Raw genomic sequence first — 16,412 nt, forward strand, 5'->3', positions numbered from 1 at the left:
AATTTATAAAGAGTTCAACTAGAAAATGACTCTTCTTAAAAGATGAAAAGAAATGCCAATTGAAATTTCTACTGATGTTGCGCTTTTAACTTAGTACGACACCCTATCTGTGATATAGGGCAGTTTGTCAATCTCTGTCAATACTATGAATACATTTTCCTTTTGACCTAGTTGTCCCCCTTGAGAGAATTTATCTCACATGAGTACTTGGCACACGTACATAATTTGTACATAAATGAACATACAAGGACATTTGTTGCCGTATTGTTCATAATAACAACCCAAACTATCCATTAATAGAGGACTGGTTGAATAAATTTTTGAATATACATACAATGGTGTAGTGTACAACTGTAACAAAAATAAAGAAGTTCTCTGAGTACTTACCGGGAAAGTTCTTCTGGATATATTAAGTTGGGTTTTTTTGTTTGTTTGTTTTTTGGTTTTTTTTTTAAGTACAGGATAGTGTGCTAGTTTTTGTGTAAAAGAAAGGGGTGGGGAGTTAGAATATATATTCATACTTATATTTGTAAAAAAAGAAACTCTGAATGAATGTATCAGAGATTGGCAGATTTTTGTAAAGGGCCAGAGTAAATATTATCAGCTTTGCTGGACATAGAGTCGTCAGTTGTGACTACTCAACCCTGCTGTTTTGGGAAAGCAGCCATAGATAATACAAAACAAACAAGCAGGGCTGTGTTCAATAAAACTTTATTTATAAAAATAAGTGGCACCTACCATCCTGACCCTTGCTGTAAATTAATAAAATCAGTTGCCTTGTAGAGAAGGGGAAATTTATTAGGAATTTGGTGGATAAGAGTTAAAGGTGAGACAAAGATCTCACTTTATATATATTTTTTCATTGTTGAACCACGTGAATGTATTACCTATTTTAAATGCTAAGTATAATGACTGGAAAAGTTTTATGAAATATATAAAAAAAAACATAAAAGTATACAGGTAAGTTATTGTTACAGCTATGTATAAGGTATACATGTTGGCAGTACACTAGACAGAAACCAAGAAATGAAGGGTAGGATGGGGAGATGTTGTGGTTTAGAGGTGACTTAACTATAAACGTAATATTTTTATAAGAATATAAATGTGAGAAGCCTGGGTGGTGCAGTCGGTTGAGCGTTCAGCTCTTGGTTTCAGTTCAGGTCGTGATCTCAGGGTTGTGAGATTGAGCCACTAGTTAGGCTCCACGCGGAGTCCGCTTGAGTTTCTCTCTCCCTCCCCCCACTCCAACCTCTCTCTCTTTCTTTCTCTTTCTCAAATAAATAAATAAATCTTAGGGAAAAAAGAATAAAAATGTGACTTGAGGAGCACCTGGCTGGCTTAGTCAGTAGAGCATGCTATTCTTGGTCTTGGGGTCATGGGTACAAGCCCCACAGTGGGGGTAGAGTTTACTTAAAAAATTAAATTAAATTTTAAAAAAATATGTGACTTGATTGAAAAGTCAGTATAGAAGAGAAATCCAAGTATAAATGAAAAGTTAACTGGCCTCTTCAGAATTTTTATTTGCTTTGTAAAATTTGACAACTGTCTTTTTACAGTTACTCATATTTGTAATTATTCTTTGGAAGGTCTTAATTACAGAGCACGGTGACCTGGGTAATAGCAGATTTTTAGATCCAAGAAACAAAATTTCCTTTAAGTTTGATCACTTACGGAAAGAAGCGAGTGACCCCCAGCCAGAAGACGCAGATGGAGGTCTGAAGTCTTGGAGAGAATCCTGTGACAGTGTTTTAAGGGCCTATGTGAAAGATCATTATTCCAACGGCTTCTGTACTGTTAAGTATCTGCCTGCTTCATTATTAAAGAATGTTTTATTCCTTACATTTACCTTATCCTTTGGGGGCTTTGGCCAGCCAAACATCACTTCTTTCTTAGTTAGAGTCTCCTCTGTATTTTATTCCCTAACTCATTTTTGAAAGAGTTTGTATATATGGAAAATTCTTTTTAAAAATCCCAGTGCGTAAAAATTTTAAATTTCATTTTATCCTATTTCACCTTTCTCTTATTTGTTCATCAGAAATTGCCTTATACCCATCAAAAAAAGTTTTTAAACATCTTTATACATCGGGAAAAAGTAAATTAAGATTGTCAAGACAGCTGTTGCCACATTTATGACTTTTTGGTATAGGCATTTTTATAGAAAGCTACGTCTTACATAGTTTAGATACTTTCATTTGATTGTCTCAACTATTTGGACTATTTTTTTTAAATCTGGTAATTTGACTTTTTTTTAAACTACCTCTTGATGTTAAAAAAATGATAAATTTGACTCATGATTTTTCCTTTGTAAAATTACAGATATTAAGAAAAATGTCTATTAGAATATTTAAAGTATGTAATGATGATGGGTTAACTGGCAATAATACAATTTCGGTTAAGAGTCCTTACCTGAGGGGCGCCTGGGTGGCACAACGGTTAAGCGTCTGCCTTCGGCTCAGGGCGTGATCCCGGCGTTATGGGATCGAGCCCCACATCAGGCTCCTCTGCTATGAGCCTGCTTCTTCCTCTCCCACTCCCCCTGCTTGTGTTCCCTCTCTCGCTGGCTGTCTCTATCTCTGTCGAATAAATAAATAAAATCTTAAAAAAAAAAAAGTCCTTACATGAAGCCATACTAACTGGTTTGAATCTTTGTCTTGCCACTTAATTAGCAACGTGACCTTGGGCAAATGAGTTAACATCTCTGTGCCTTTTCACTCATAAAATGGAAATGATAGTTCTTACCTCATAGGATTGTGAGGATTGAGTGAGCTGATAACACATATAAAATGCTTGGAAAATGGCACAAAGAAAGCTTTGGCTAAATGTTAGATATTGTTACTATTACATGTTTTTTGTTTGTTTTTTATTTTTTAAATAATGGAGAAAACCCATTATGGTGGATAAGTACAGTTACATTTTGCAACCCAGGATTGCAAAGGAAGTCATGATACACTCTCTTCTAGAAATTGACTTTGCAATCCTAAATTTTCTACTTAACATTTGTTACCTATTTAAAATTTGGCCGTACTTTTCTTTGGAGAGTTTCTACACCAAGTAACCCTACTGTGTCCTTTTCTCAGCTTTTCTCACTTGTCTTAGCTAACAGATGAGCTACAAAAGCCATGGAATTATTCCGACAGTGTCTACTGTACCCAAGTGTTTTATATCCTCGGAGCTGTCCTGCTTAGTAATTATTAATGTCATCTCAGTGTTCCCTATGATATTTTCTATATAGCGTGTTCCAAACCATTCCCATTGTCCTTAGGCATCTGTTTGATCCCCCACATTTTAGTAAGACTGACATGAAATCTTTTTCTCTGCTTTCCACATTCAGCAATCTTCTCTCTTCCACTGTACTTAATCTTAGGAAGAAGGATCCTTCTTCTTGATTTTATATTAGCCTATCCCATAGCTTTCTCTTTACCTAGAAATATTTTTATTTCTCCTGCCCTTGAGGAGAACAAACTTTTCCTCAGTCATAATAATTTCTGTAAGTTACTTCTGTTTTTCTCTCTTGCTCCTCCTTCCTCTCCTTCATTTCTTTCCTTATCTCTGTCTCTCTGCTACATAACCACACCTGGGAACATCTGCTCCTGCTAGTGCCACTTCTTCATTACCTATGTACTTCTTAACCCTGTGAATTCTGGCTTCAGTCATTATAGAAACTTCTCTCTGAGGTTATTGACGGTTCCTGAATTGCCTGACTCAGTATCCTTTTCTTTATCCTTGACTTCCATATGGTATTTCACACTGAGACCGACCAGCTACTTCCAGAAATTCTCTTTTGCTTAGACTGCTCTGCCAGCACCCTCTACTCATTCTAAGTCTGTCTCTACTTCTTTTCTTCTCCCTGCTTTTGTGAATGTTGGTATTCCCCATTGCTGTATTTCTCTCTCTTTAAAACTCAAGTTATTCAATATATGGAAAGTAAATGTGAAAACATTTTGTGGACTGTAAAGCACTATTTATTTTTTTGCTTTTCCTTTGTATTGCATTTCTGTTCACCTCTTCCACATTAAGGAACAGTTGGGGTTTCTAACTTTTAGCTGAATTTCCCAGTTTGCTACCATCTTTCTGGCCATCTCAGCATGCAAGTACTTTGGCTCTTTCCTCTTTTTTGCCCTTCACTTGCAGTATATTGCTAGACTCAGTTATGCTTCTGCGTCCAGGTACCGACTGATAACTACCCGGATTTATTGCCTAGATTAATGCTCTGGCCTCAAAACCACCTTCGGCTTTTCCTCCATTTTATCCTGTATACCAATATTAATTACTCTTCCAAAACAGTAGGTCTGGTTCTATTGTTTTGGTGTCTGTCCATTACCTGTAGAATAATGTCCAGATGTTTACCTTACACCTACAGCTACGGGACTTAAATCTACTATCCTGGATTATCACCAATAGTCCACCTCACACGCACTGTCTAACCTGAAAGAACTAATTGCCATTTAACTGAACAAGCCCCCAGTTTCCTGTCTGGACAGTTCACTCATCTTTCCTCTCAGTCTCTGCTTATGAGTATCTCACCTGTCTTGTAAGGCCAGCCTAACTGGCACCTCCCTTGTACCCCCAGGCAGGACTAGTATTTCCTTCTGTGTTCATTGTACCACGGTCTCTTGTGGAACTAAACATGTTCTGCTCTGTGTTGACATTCCATGAAGTCTTGTGAGTTGTAAGCTCATCCTGCCTGATTCTTTGTCTCCCCCAAGTATTTAGCATGCTGCCTTTGTACAGTATTTGTCACTTAGATTAATATGTTTTCAGAGTCTAACTTTTTTTTTTTTTAACAATAGGTTTATGCTAAAACTATAGATGGGCAACAGACCATTATTGCATGTATTGAAAGCCACCAGTTTCAGCCTAAAAACTTCTGGTAAGAAAATAGATGTTCTCTTCTATTTGTTTCTAACTTATATTAGAAAGAAACCAAACCAGCAGTTGAAACTTGGTTTTTAGTCTGACTAGTTTGGGATACGTTATTGGACCGAGAGACTTCAGTTCCCCATCTGTAAAACGAGGGATTTAGATGTGAACATTTAGATTCCTTTCAATTCCAAGATTTTATAATCTGTCTTTTTAAAAAGTGCTCTTAATATCGAGTAAGAATAAGTAATTGATTATTAAAGTGCCTAGTTGAAAATCTGAGTTTTACTTGGGTTTGGTTAATAATACTTGAGTTAATTGCAAAACTCAGCAGCCCATCTGTGTGTGGAAGAGCCTCCTATGAACAGTATAGGCATGGTGTTCTATTCCAAGATTGAAAAATGAAAGTCAGAATAACTTAGAAAAGGCTTATGTTTAGGCACTTGGATACAGATTTATATTTGAGTAGACAGAGGCTTAGATATGTCAAACTGGAAATGACTTTTCCCCCCTCTTCCCCAAATTCTCTGCCTCAGTGGCAAATCACCTGTTTCTGGGGTTTTTTGCTAACTCTGCAGTCTTGTGTGTGTTTTAATAGGAATGGTCGTTGGAGGTCAGAGTGGAAGTTCACCATCACACCACCTACAGCACAGGTGGTTGGAGTACTTAAGATTCAGGTGAGACCCCACATGTTAATCAGCCATGTTAAAATGTCACACCTTGAAAACAAACATGGAAGTTGGTATTTGTTGTATTTGAGGTAAGGAACAACTATATGTAGATAGATGCACAGGGAGATGGATGGTAGTAAATAGAAATAGGAGCGTCCTTTGTGGGGAAGTAGTTAAAAAGAGCTATTCTGGATTGATAAAGGATAGTCATGTGGTATGTGCTGCTTGCTTATTATTTTTCTCTTCCAAAGATAACCTAAGGTTTTTCCAGGAATTATCAAATAGCAGTTCTATTGGCACCTGGGTGGTTCAGTCAGTTAAGCATCCAACTCCTGATCTCAGCTCAGGTCTTGATCTCAGGGTCCCGAGTTCAAGTTCTGTGCTGGGCTTCACACTGGGTGTGGTGCCTACTTAAAAAAATTTAATAATAATAATAATTTTTAAAAATAGCAGTTCTAGGGGCGCCTGGGTGGCTCAGTCGTTAAGTGTCTGCCTTCGGCTCAGGGCGTGATCCCGGGGTCCTGGGATCGAGCCCCGCATCAGGCTCCTCTGCTGGGAGCCTGCTTCTTCCTCTCCCACTCCCCCTGCCTGTGTTCCCTCTCTCGCTGGCTGTCTCTCTTTCGGTCAAATAAATAAATAAAATCTTTTAAAAAAAGAAAAAAAATAGCAGTTCTAAGAAAGAAGAAAACAATTATTAAGTGACTGAGTAGCAGCTGCTGTAACTTACTTAGGGTCTCTTATATATATTACCTCATTTAAGTGTATACGGAGACATAAAACTTAACTCTTAACTCTGAGCTCTGAAAAAAGCAACGTGAGGGGGATTGTTGTTTTGTTTTTACAGTAATAACAGAAGGTTTTAAAATCAAGTAAATAACACAGAGGAACTAGAGAGAATTGCCAAGTGTCATCATGTGTGGAATATAAGTAACCAAGCAGAGGAGATTTCTAATGCTTGTTTCAGAACAGATAGGCAGCTTGTTAATTCATTGGATGCCTACCTGGGTCTTCTGATATCCTAGCAGAGATCTGACTTTCAAATTAGGGTGATTTAATTCTAAAGCCCAGCTAACTCTCAGGTCAGATTAAAAGTTACTGATAACTGAGGGGCGCCTGGGTGGCTCAGTGGTTAAGCGTCTGCCTTCGGCTCAGGGCATGATCCCGGCATTATGGGATTGAGCCCTGTATCATGCTCCTCTGCTGGGACCCTGCTTCTTCCTCTCCCACTCCCCCTGCTTGTGATCCCTCTCTCTCTGGCTGTCTCTCTGTCAAATAAATAAATAAAATCTTTAAAAAAAAAAAAAAAGTTACCGGTACTGAGAAAATCAGTACCTAATCGTACCTCTATTGTATTGTGTTAAGTCTTTTTTTAAAATAACAATTAGCAAGAGTTGCCTTTTTAAATGGTATAATTTAATCAGAGCATATGTGGTAAATATCATCTGTACCACTCTTTTCAGGATAGCCCACTGCTACAAGTACCAGCAGCTTTCTTCCTGGGAACTTTTCCTAGTCACAGGAGCATGCCCCACTCAGATGAGGCAAGCTGGAAATGTTAAGTTCATGGCTCTGGAGCAGCCCGTAGTGCCATACAAGAGTTGGTAGATAAATAAATATGCCAGCTTCCTCACCCGTCAGGTGGGACCACTCTGAAGCTTGTTCTACTTAGTCTGGATTTCCAGAGTCCAGGGCCCATAGCTATAACCTGTTCATTAATGCACGTGTAATACTTCCTTCCCTTCTGTGTCTCAATACCTCAGTCCTTACTAGTCCTTCTTTAGATTACCTCCCAAATAAACTACTTCCTCTTAAATCTTTGTCTTGGGGTATGCTTCTAGGGGAGCCCAACCAAGACAACATATGTATTATTCTATTTCTGTTTAACGCATATATGAGTAGCCTAATGCTTTAGATCTCCTGTAACTATGACATTAACATTAACCTAGCAGCTTACTATAAATTTATGTGACTTAATTTTCTTATAGAAGGAAATAGTTGCTTGTGTTTCAGCTTTGTCAATGCAAACCTATAAATTAAGAGTACATATCATAAAGGGTGATAGTTTCTGATAAGACTTAAAACAGGGGCCAGTACCCAGACCTCATTTACACCATCTAACCAGATTGGCTGATCACACCTTGGGGAAAAGCTTGCTTGATACACATATCTTAAAAATCAGAGTGAGGGGGCGCCTGGGTAGCGCAGTCGTTAAGCGTCTGCCTTCGGCTCAGGGCGTGATCCCGGCGTTCCGGGATCGAGTCCCACATCGGGCTCCTCCGCTGGGAGCCTGCTTCTTCCTCTCCCACTCCCCTGCTGTGTTCCGTCTCTGGCTGGCTGTCTCTCTGTCACATAAATGAATAAAATCTTTAAAAAAAAAAAATCAGAGTGAGAATTACTTGGAAAAGTCACTAAGATATTTAGCTCTTTGGTTATTCTATAGACAAAAGGGTCATTCTGGGAAGTCAACAGTTTCTGAGGATTTATGTTGATGATAGTCATGTTGAAATTTTTATTAGCAGATGAGACCTAGAAAGGTTTTATTGCTTTTGGCAACCTTAAAGCTGGGGAGATCCTGGCCAAGGATCCCTTTGAGGATATCTGATGTCATTGTCCTCCCAACCTTTGGACTCCTCCCCCTAAGCACCTCCGTAAAATGGTTTGTTCCCTTCCCAGTCCAAAAAAAAAAAAGTTTTGTTTTACAACAGAGTTGGGGCACCTGGCTGGTTCTTGATCTCAGAATTTTAAGTTCAAGCACCATGCTGGATAAAGATTACTTAAAAATAAAGTCTTTAAAAATTTTTTTTAAATTAAAAAAAAAAAAACCCTCAGAGTTTAAGCTTAATTTATCATTGGTGTATTAGATAATGAAATCAATGTTTTTAGAATTTTCAGCCGGGTTTATAAACAGCAAGACTTAGTGGCCTTATGCTATATTCCTATGCATGTCCTAGTTCTTAAGACACATGATAGAAGTTCAAACCAGTTGGACAGAAAAAGGTGTGCCCTGCATAATTCCTTCTTTCAGATGGGTTCTGAGACACCTGTCTCAAATATGTAAGTCTTCGTTTCTTCTCTGGACAGAGCTCCGTTTTTTTAAATATCCCTCATCCTATTTGTACTCACTCCTCTTTCTAGTGTTTTTTTCAGCCTCTGGACTTGGAGTTTCTTAGTTAAAAAAATGATCAAACAAAACTAGTGTCAGGGTGTGACCCACCTGTATTTTGAACATCTTGTCCTTGTAATGTAGGCAGGCCAGATCTGAGGACCCAGGGGGGCCCCACAGAACCAGCCAGGAGGGTCCTTGGCTTTGCTTAGGATAGAAATGAAACTCAAGCCAGGAGGAAGTGAGAGCAGAGTTTATTGAATAGTGTAAGTGATAGAATATAGCAGATGGAGTGTTTGGGAGACTCAGAAAAGGAAGTGAGTCTCCCCATCACTTGGGGTTAGGGATTTATATTGGAAAGGGATCCAGGGTGCAGATCCTTCAGGAGTTCAGAGTAGGTTCCAATCAAAGGTGAGTGCCAGGTAAACAATAAGTGTATTCCATAAATCACCAAAGGTAGGGTATGTTAATGCCAGCGTCAACCAAGGTTTGTTCGAAGCTAACTTCCCAGAACATGCTTGGGATCGGGTTCTTCTTAGATGTTATCAGGTGTTTGGGGGCCTGGGATGAAACTTAGAAAATGATTAACTTTCTTGTGTCCCCTTGGAATGGGAACATAGCTTCTTTGGTTTACTCAGATGCAAAGTATGAGAACATGAGTAAATAGGACTTAGCAGAGAAACAGCAGAAAATAGGGCCTTTCTAGAATGGAGTCCATTCAGCTTCTCCTATCTCACTTGTCTGTTGGAATTTTAACCTTTATATGTCATCATTACTTAGCCCAGTCTTTTTTGCCCAGATCTTTTCTGTTCTGATTCTCGCATGTAAGTATTACAGGCATTTATCAACTCCCTGCTTTTCCAGTGTATTCTTAAATTGTCTTTTTTTCTTTAAACTCCTTTAGAAAGCCAAAAGATGAAATTTAAATGTTTGGCGAGGGTATTTGGAAAGTCTAGTTTTCTTGCCCATCTGGATAGAGCCAGCTGTTTTTGTCCCCTTAAACAAGGCTCTGTAGTAGATTCATATTGCCCAGGGAAGTCCTTTTGTTGCTAATAGGATTGTAGTTTCTGCCTAGATGAAGGCTTGGCTGTTTTAATCCCCTTCTAATGATATCTTAGAATAGTTAAGTCCCTAATGAGACACATTACTTCTACCTGGATCAGGGAATTTCTATTTTTTTGACAAAACTTAACAGTGGGAGGTGTTATGCATGTTGGATATGGTTTTAGTTCTGGAGTTTGACCTAATTCATGTTCTAGCTTCTCTAGCATCTGCCTTCGGCTCAAGTCATGATCCCATGATCCTGGGATCAAGCCTGGCAGCATCAGTCTCCTTGCTCAGTGAGGAGCCTGCTTCTCCCTTTCCCTATGCCTGCCACCCCCCCCCACTTGTGCCGTCAAATAAATAAAACCTTGAAAAATAAGTAAATAGGAATAACAATGGTCCCTCTTTCAGAGTTTTGGTAAAGATTGAGTGAGATGATATAAGTGGTAACTAAAATGTTTTGCATAGTGTTAAACATATAGTAAGGATTCAAATAATAGCTGTGGTAGTGCAGGTATAGTTATTTTTTTCTGCTTTATCTCTACAAACATTCCTTTTTGTCTAAATGTGTCCTGGTAGCCTGGACTAGATGAAGGAAACAGGCAGTACCTAGACTACTATTCTAGCATTATGCCCCAGTTTCAGCTCCCTCCACTTGATTTTCTTCATAACACAAGTGTAATTTTTCTAAAACATTCCCCTTCCCTGAGTTCCATCACCTTTAATAGGATAAAGGCTGGATTCTTAACATGGTTTAATAAGGCAGTTTGCTTTTCAGTCTGTCTCTAGCTTGCATCAGAGCACTCTCTCCTGCCACACTCCCCTCCACACATACTCATCTGTAGTGAGTTCTTTATTCTTCCCTAAACTAAACCATTCTCTTGTACTTTTTTTATCCCCTTGCTAGATGTCCTTCTCTACTTGTCCATTTAGGTGACAACTCCTATTTGCAAGACCCTGTTCAAATGCACATAACAAAAGGATACTCTCATCCTATTTTATATGACCAGTTTGTAGCCATGTTAAGGTGACTGAACCTATCTTGTAAGTTGCCAAAACTTCCTGATATGTTGTTGGTTAGTCTGTCTCTTGTGTATGCCTCCTTCTTGCTAATTGGGCTCATAATTGTAGCACCCCACTTTACCATACATCCTCAGAACTGCTTTTGTCTTGCTTTTTTGTAATCTAATTTACCAGTAGCATATTTGTTTTTTCAATTTGTCTTTAAATGTCAGCTAAGTTTTTCCTGCACTTGGTCAGATCTACTTACCGATATTGATGACTGTATATGTGGAGAGATTTGTAAGGGATTAGGATCCATTAAAATTCCTTGGATTTCACGGAGAAAAACTAATGTTAGATTTTAATTAATCCTTTAAGAGTGGAATCTTATTTAAGGTCTTTGTATTCACAATACTAGCACAGTGCCTGGAGTGCAATAAGCACATAATAAATATTTGTTGAACTTAATTAATATTCACTTTCCCCTGCTAAGAAAAGCAAGAATTCTTAAAAATTTAAAGTGTTCTGTGAATTTTAACCAACATTGTAAGTTAGAGTTGGTCATATTAGTATTTTGTTTTGAGTTGGTAAAGATTGGGGATGGCTTTAAAAAAAAAAGATTGGGCATGGTTTAAGGCATGGATTTGTACCTTAGCAATGGGTTTCTATACGAACTACACATAAACTTGCTCAACCATTGTCTCACACAGGTTCACTATTATGAAGATGGCAATGTTCAGTTGGTTAGTCATAAAGATGTACAGGATTCAGTAACTGTTTCGGTGAGTGTGGAATGTTTAATATCTGTCTCACTTGTGCCTTATCTTTCTTTAAAAAATTGATTTTGATCCTGAGTACTGATTCTGCCACTAGAAATTCAGTTTGTTTTCAGTGCTTTGATTTTGGCAGCTTCTAAAAGTATGTGGTCAACCCTCTATATTAGTTCATAGTCTTTGACTAAATGTAATAAGTAATTATGTAATATAATGTAACATAACATGATATAATTTCAAATACTGGTAATGGCTTTAGAGAATCCAAACTTCTTTCCCTCTTTCTCAGTTGTGAGATTTTCGAGGCGCCTGGATGGCGGCTCAGGTCATCATCCCAGGGTCCTGGGATCGAGCCCTGCATTGGGCTCCCTGCTCAGCAGGAAGTTGCTTCTCCCTTTCCCTCTGCCCCTGCTTGCATTCCCTCTCTCGCTGTCTCTCTCTCTCTCTCTCACTGTCAGATAAATAAATAAAATCTCAATTGTGAGATTTTCTCAAGGACAGCAGTATCTTCAATCAATAAAAACCAGGAAGAAGGAAAGTTTGCCAACAAATCCTATAGGGCTATATTCATATCACTAGAGAAGCTGAACATTTTTAGGAATATTCAGTTAAAAAGTATTGTGTTCTATACCTGGAAAGAGGGGACATAAATTTTTTTGCATTCTCAGTACTTCTTTATATCCTAGAAGTTATTGAGCACCTTCAAATAGCTTTAGTTTGGGGAGCCTGGCTGGTTCGGTCAGTGAAGCATGTGACTGTTGATCTCAGGGTTGTGAGTTCGAGTGCCACATTGAGTGTAGAGCTTACATTAAAAAAAAAAATCTTAAAAAAAGTTAGAGGCACCTGGGTGCCTCAGTCAGTTAAGTGTCTGACTTCAGCTCAGGTCATGATCCCAGGGTCCTGGGATCAAGCCCTGCATCAGGCTCCCTACCTACTCTGCGGGGAGCCTGCTTCTCCCTCTCCCTCTGGCTGCTCCTCCCCCTGCTTGTGCACTGTCTCTCTCTCTTGCCAAATAAATAAATAAAATCTTTAAATAAATAACTAAATAAATAAAAATTTAAAAAAGTAAAAGCAATACCTGGGTGGCTCAGTTGGTTAAGCATCCAACTTTTGATTTCAGCTCAGGTCGTGATCTCAGGGTTGTGGGATCAAGCCCCGCATTGGGCTCTCTGCTCAGTGGAGAGCTGCTTAAGATTCATTCCCTCTGCCCCTCTCCCCCTACCAGGCACTCTCTCGCTCTCTCTAAAATAAATCTTTAAAACATAAATAAAAAATAATTCAGAAATTAAAAAGAAAAACAAACAAAACCAAATAGCTTTTGTTTATGTATATCTGAATATATACCTTATTAGAAATTAAAACAGAGAAATGTTAAATATTTATTAATTTAAAAATACAATAACAGGGACACCTGGGTGGCTCAGTTGGTTAAGCGTCTGCCTTCAGCTCAGGTCATGATCCCAAGGTCCTGGAATTGAGTCCCACATTGGGCTCCTTGCTCAGCGGGGAATCTGCTTCTCCCTCTGCCTGCCGCTACCCCTGCTTGTGCACGCGAGTGCGCTCTCTCTCTCTCTCTGACAAATAAATAAAATCTTTTTTAAAAATTACAGTAAGAAGCCCATTACTTGTTAACCTAAATTACATTTTCATGAAAAACAACTATATTTTCTAAATCCCCCCCCAAAAAATAGTGCAAAGAATGGCATTAATTTACATTTTTATGAATTGTATAGTGTCTGACTTAATAAGAGACAACTGGATTCTCATATGTGCCCACACATTCCATTAGCCATCAGAGTGATGAAGCCATCACACATCATGTAGCTTCTGGGACCTGCATTATGCATACTTGAGAAGGGGAGTGGAAAAGCAAATGACTTGTCTGAGTGTTATTATGAAAACAAAAGATGGTTTTGACTATTTAAAAGAATCTGGGGACTGCTCCTCTAGGCAGAAAATCTTACCTTTTACCTTTAATTCTATTCTACTTAATGATGAAAGGAAGAGAGAGAATGAAAAATGAACCGAAGTGAAAAGAATACGTTAATATTGTACCTGAATCATGTAAAGCAAAATGTGGTTGGTTGGTTGGTTGGTTGGTTGGACATCATAAGTAGCAAACAGAGGAGTATATGAGTTTAACATATATGGCTGATACTGGTGAGGGCGTTGTCTGTATCATCTTAAACCAGAGATATTTTTAAGGGATAAAAATTTCAAGACATCGTGGTGATGTCATTTGGGCATACTGTGGTAGATTGGAAAGAGCATGGGGTCTTTTGGTGAAGAATTGGATTCAGACCCTGCCTTTATCTTTTAAAAGAGGTATAATTTTGGTCTAGGAACTTACAAGGATTCTGTTTTCTCATCTGCAAAATGGAGGTGATGCTAATAACAGATCTACTTCACAGGGTTGTTGTGAGAATCAAAGAGGGTAATGTGCATGGGAGCACTTGACAAACTATAAATTGTTCTACAAATCTTAAGATTTCTTTAAGATGGTCTTTTCAGTATCTTTTTATTGACTGCTTATAGTTTTTAAAAAAATTCCTATTTCCCTTCTTTCTCCATTAGAATGAAGTCCAAACTGCCAAGGAGTTTATTAAAATCATAGAGCATGCAGAAAATGAATATCAGGTAAGAAGATTTGGAACTAATTTTTCTAGATCTTTAGTACCTTATTATTTTGCTGCTAACACATTTTGTTAGAATTCCCTTTGTCCCTTTAACATAAATTGTCGGTGTTGTTCGGTGTTAGTAAGTGTGGAGACTGCAGACCTTGCAACCTGGCATTGTGCTCACAGTCAAGGTTTCAACGTTGGAAGGGATTATAGCCCTAGTTTTAGAAATAATGTAAGTGGGCTTCTTAACTCACTTCAGAGATGGGAAAGGAGCTTACTAGGAATATTACATCCTGTCTGTCCTTCTTAGAAGACTCAAGCATGTCCTTTGACTACAAAGTTACTTTCCTAATCACAACCATCCGTTTCTGTTCAAACAACTTATCTTCAATTATCTATTGCAGACAGCAATTAGTGAAAACTATCAAACAATGTCAGACACCACATTCAAGGCCTTGCGCCGGCAGCTTCCGGTTACCCGCACCAAAATCGACTGGAACAAGATACTCAGCTACAAGATTGGCAAAGAAATGCAGAATGCTTAAAGGCTGAGTGTAGGATTCTTCAGTACATGGAAAGAAAGGATTCAACATGCGGTCGTATGATAAATAAGTGATTTATAAACAAGAGTGATATTTTGCTAGGGCTTTCAGAGTTAGGTTTTCTAGCCTTATGGAATACTGTTGAACCTATAGCATCGTCCTGATTCTTTGTGTTCTCTGCCTTGTAATTTTCTGTTTTCACTATATCTACTTGTAAATTTTTTTTTTTTAATTCTGCCACATTTAATGATGGAGAGAAAGAGAAATCGATCCTGGAGTCATTTTACTGTTTAGAAAATTTTCCTCGCCATGAAGCCCTGTTACTGATAGAGACAGGTAATATGCTCAGTACTTTTCCACCCTGTCCTTCAAAGCACTTCTGGTACTTCAGTGGTTTTTACTGATCCACCAACAGCTAAAGAGGCTACGCTACAAACTAGCTGAATGGAAGACACATTCATCCTTCTCCCTCCGACTGCTTTGATCATTTATAGCATCTCATAACTGTAGTTTTCAAAAGTTTGGATTGGGCTTTTCAGGTCCTTTTGTGGGGGCAAAGGAAGTTTTCTGGAAATTCCATTATAGCCAGCTTCTCTGGGGAAGTTGTTTTTAAATCCAAAGACTTGAACCACATTCCCTGCACATGAACGTGTTTGCTTTTTTCTCTTCCCTCATTGTCTCCTTCCCATCTAGTACCATTGTAGTTACAGACATCTGCATTTTTAGCAGGGTTTTACCCATTTATTATTATTTTTTATAATTCAAGAACTGCTGACATACTAGGGATGTAGTAGAGTATAAAACTTGAAAAATGCAGATGTTGAAGGAATCATAGGTATCTTGTGCTTTAATACTTTGTGGCAGGATTGTACTATAAGCAGATGAATCAAACAACTATGTAAATCACAAAAACTAAAAATGAACCAAAGTGAAAAGGATACGTTCCAGGCAGTATCTTTCTATTGTAACCTGTTATTTAAGGGAATACTAGTGATTTGTTCTAAATAGGATGTAAAACTTGTTCCAAATTACTCTTCCTCAGTCCTGCCTGCCAAGAATTCAGATGTAACTGTGATACAGCAACCCTTCCCAGGTATATTGGCAGGTGTATGTGTGATCTCAGAATACACAGGTGACATAGATATGATATGACAGCTGGTAATGGTGGAGTCATTTACATTGTTTACACTTCTATGACCAGGCCTTAAGGGAAGGTCAGTTTTTAAAAAACCAAGTAGTGTCTTCCTACCTATCTCCAAATAAATGTCAAAAAAGAAGGGTGTTTGTGCTTCAGCTTCGTTTTTGCTCAGTAATACAGTCAGGCAAGTTTGTTTCCAAGTGACCTGTTGAGCTGTGTAAGCATTTTTGTTTATTTCAAATAAAATATATTTGTATTATGTGTCATTCATACTATCCATTCATATCACACTATCCTCTGTATCAGGTAGTCCAATAGAAATATACCTGTTTTGTTCTTAAATTGTCTGAGTCTCTCCTTTTCAATCCATCTCTTCAGTTTTTATTCTCAATGTAAGATAGAACTGTGTTTGGTCTTATTTGAGGAGAATGTTCAGGGTTTTTGAAATTGGTTCCTACCTATTTCATATTCAGCGATTATCCAAAGACTTGGAAAGAACAGCTCTCTTTTTTCTTTTTTTTTTAAGTTTGAGCATTGTCTCTCTGGATAGTACTGCTCTTCGCCCAGAGGCTACAGATGGTTCACAGGTTTTGTTTTTGTTTTTTTTTTTTAAGATATTATTTTTAAGTAATCTCTACTTGCAATATGGGCTCAAACT

At 38.2% G+C, this 16,412-nt stretch overlaps 1 protein-coding gene across 1 annotated transcript in view; it reads left to right on the forward strand.

The window, feature by feature from the left end:
- CAPZA1 (capping actin protein of muscle Z-line subunit alpha 1) overlaps positions 1-16,096 on the forward strand; it is a 47,023-nt gene extending 30,927 nt beyond the window's left edge. The window contains exons 5-10 of the mRNA XM_045801498.2: positions 1,587-1,793; positions 4,791-4,870; positions 5,459-5,537; positions 11,391-11,462; positions 14,028-14,090; positions 14,479-16,096. Coding sequence (XP_045657454.1) covers positions 1,587-1,793; positions 4,791-4,870; positions 5,459-5,537; positions 11,391-11,462; positions 14,028-14,090; positions 14,479-14,619 — 642 coding nt within the window. The 3' untranslated portion in view covers positions 14,620-16,096. The remainder of the gene's footprint in view (positions 1-1,586; positions 1,794-4,790; positions 4,871-5,458; positions 5,538-11,390; positions 11,463-14,027; positions 14,091-14,478) is intronic.
- Positions 16,097-16,412: the final 316 nt, after the last annotated feature.

This window comes from Ursus americanus, chromosome 12 (genome assembly GCF_024610735.1).
Source record: "Ursus americanus isolate L20-20 chromosome 12, mUrsAme1.1.p, whole genome shotgun sequence".
Taxonomy (NCBI): Eukaryota; Metazoa; Chordata; class Mammalia; order Carnivora; family Ursidae; genus Ursus; species Ursus americanus.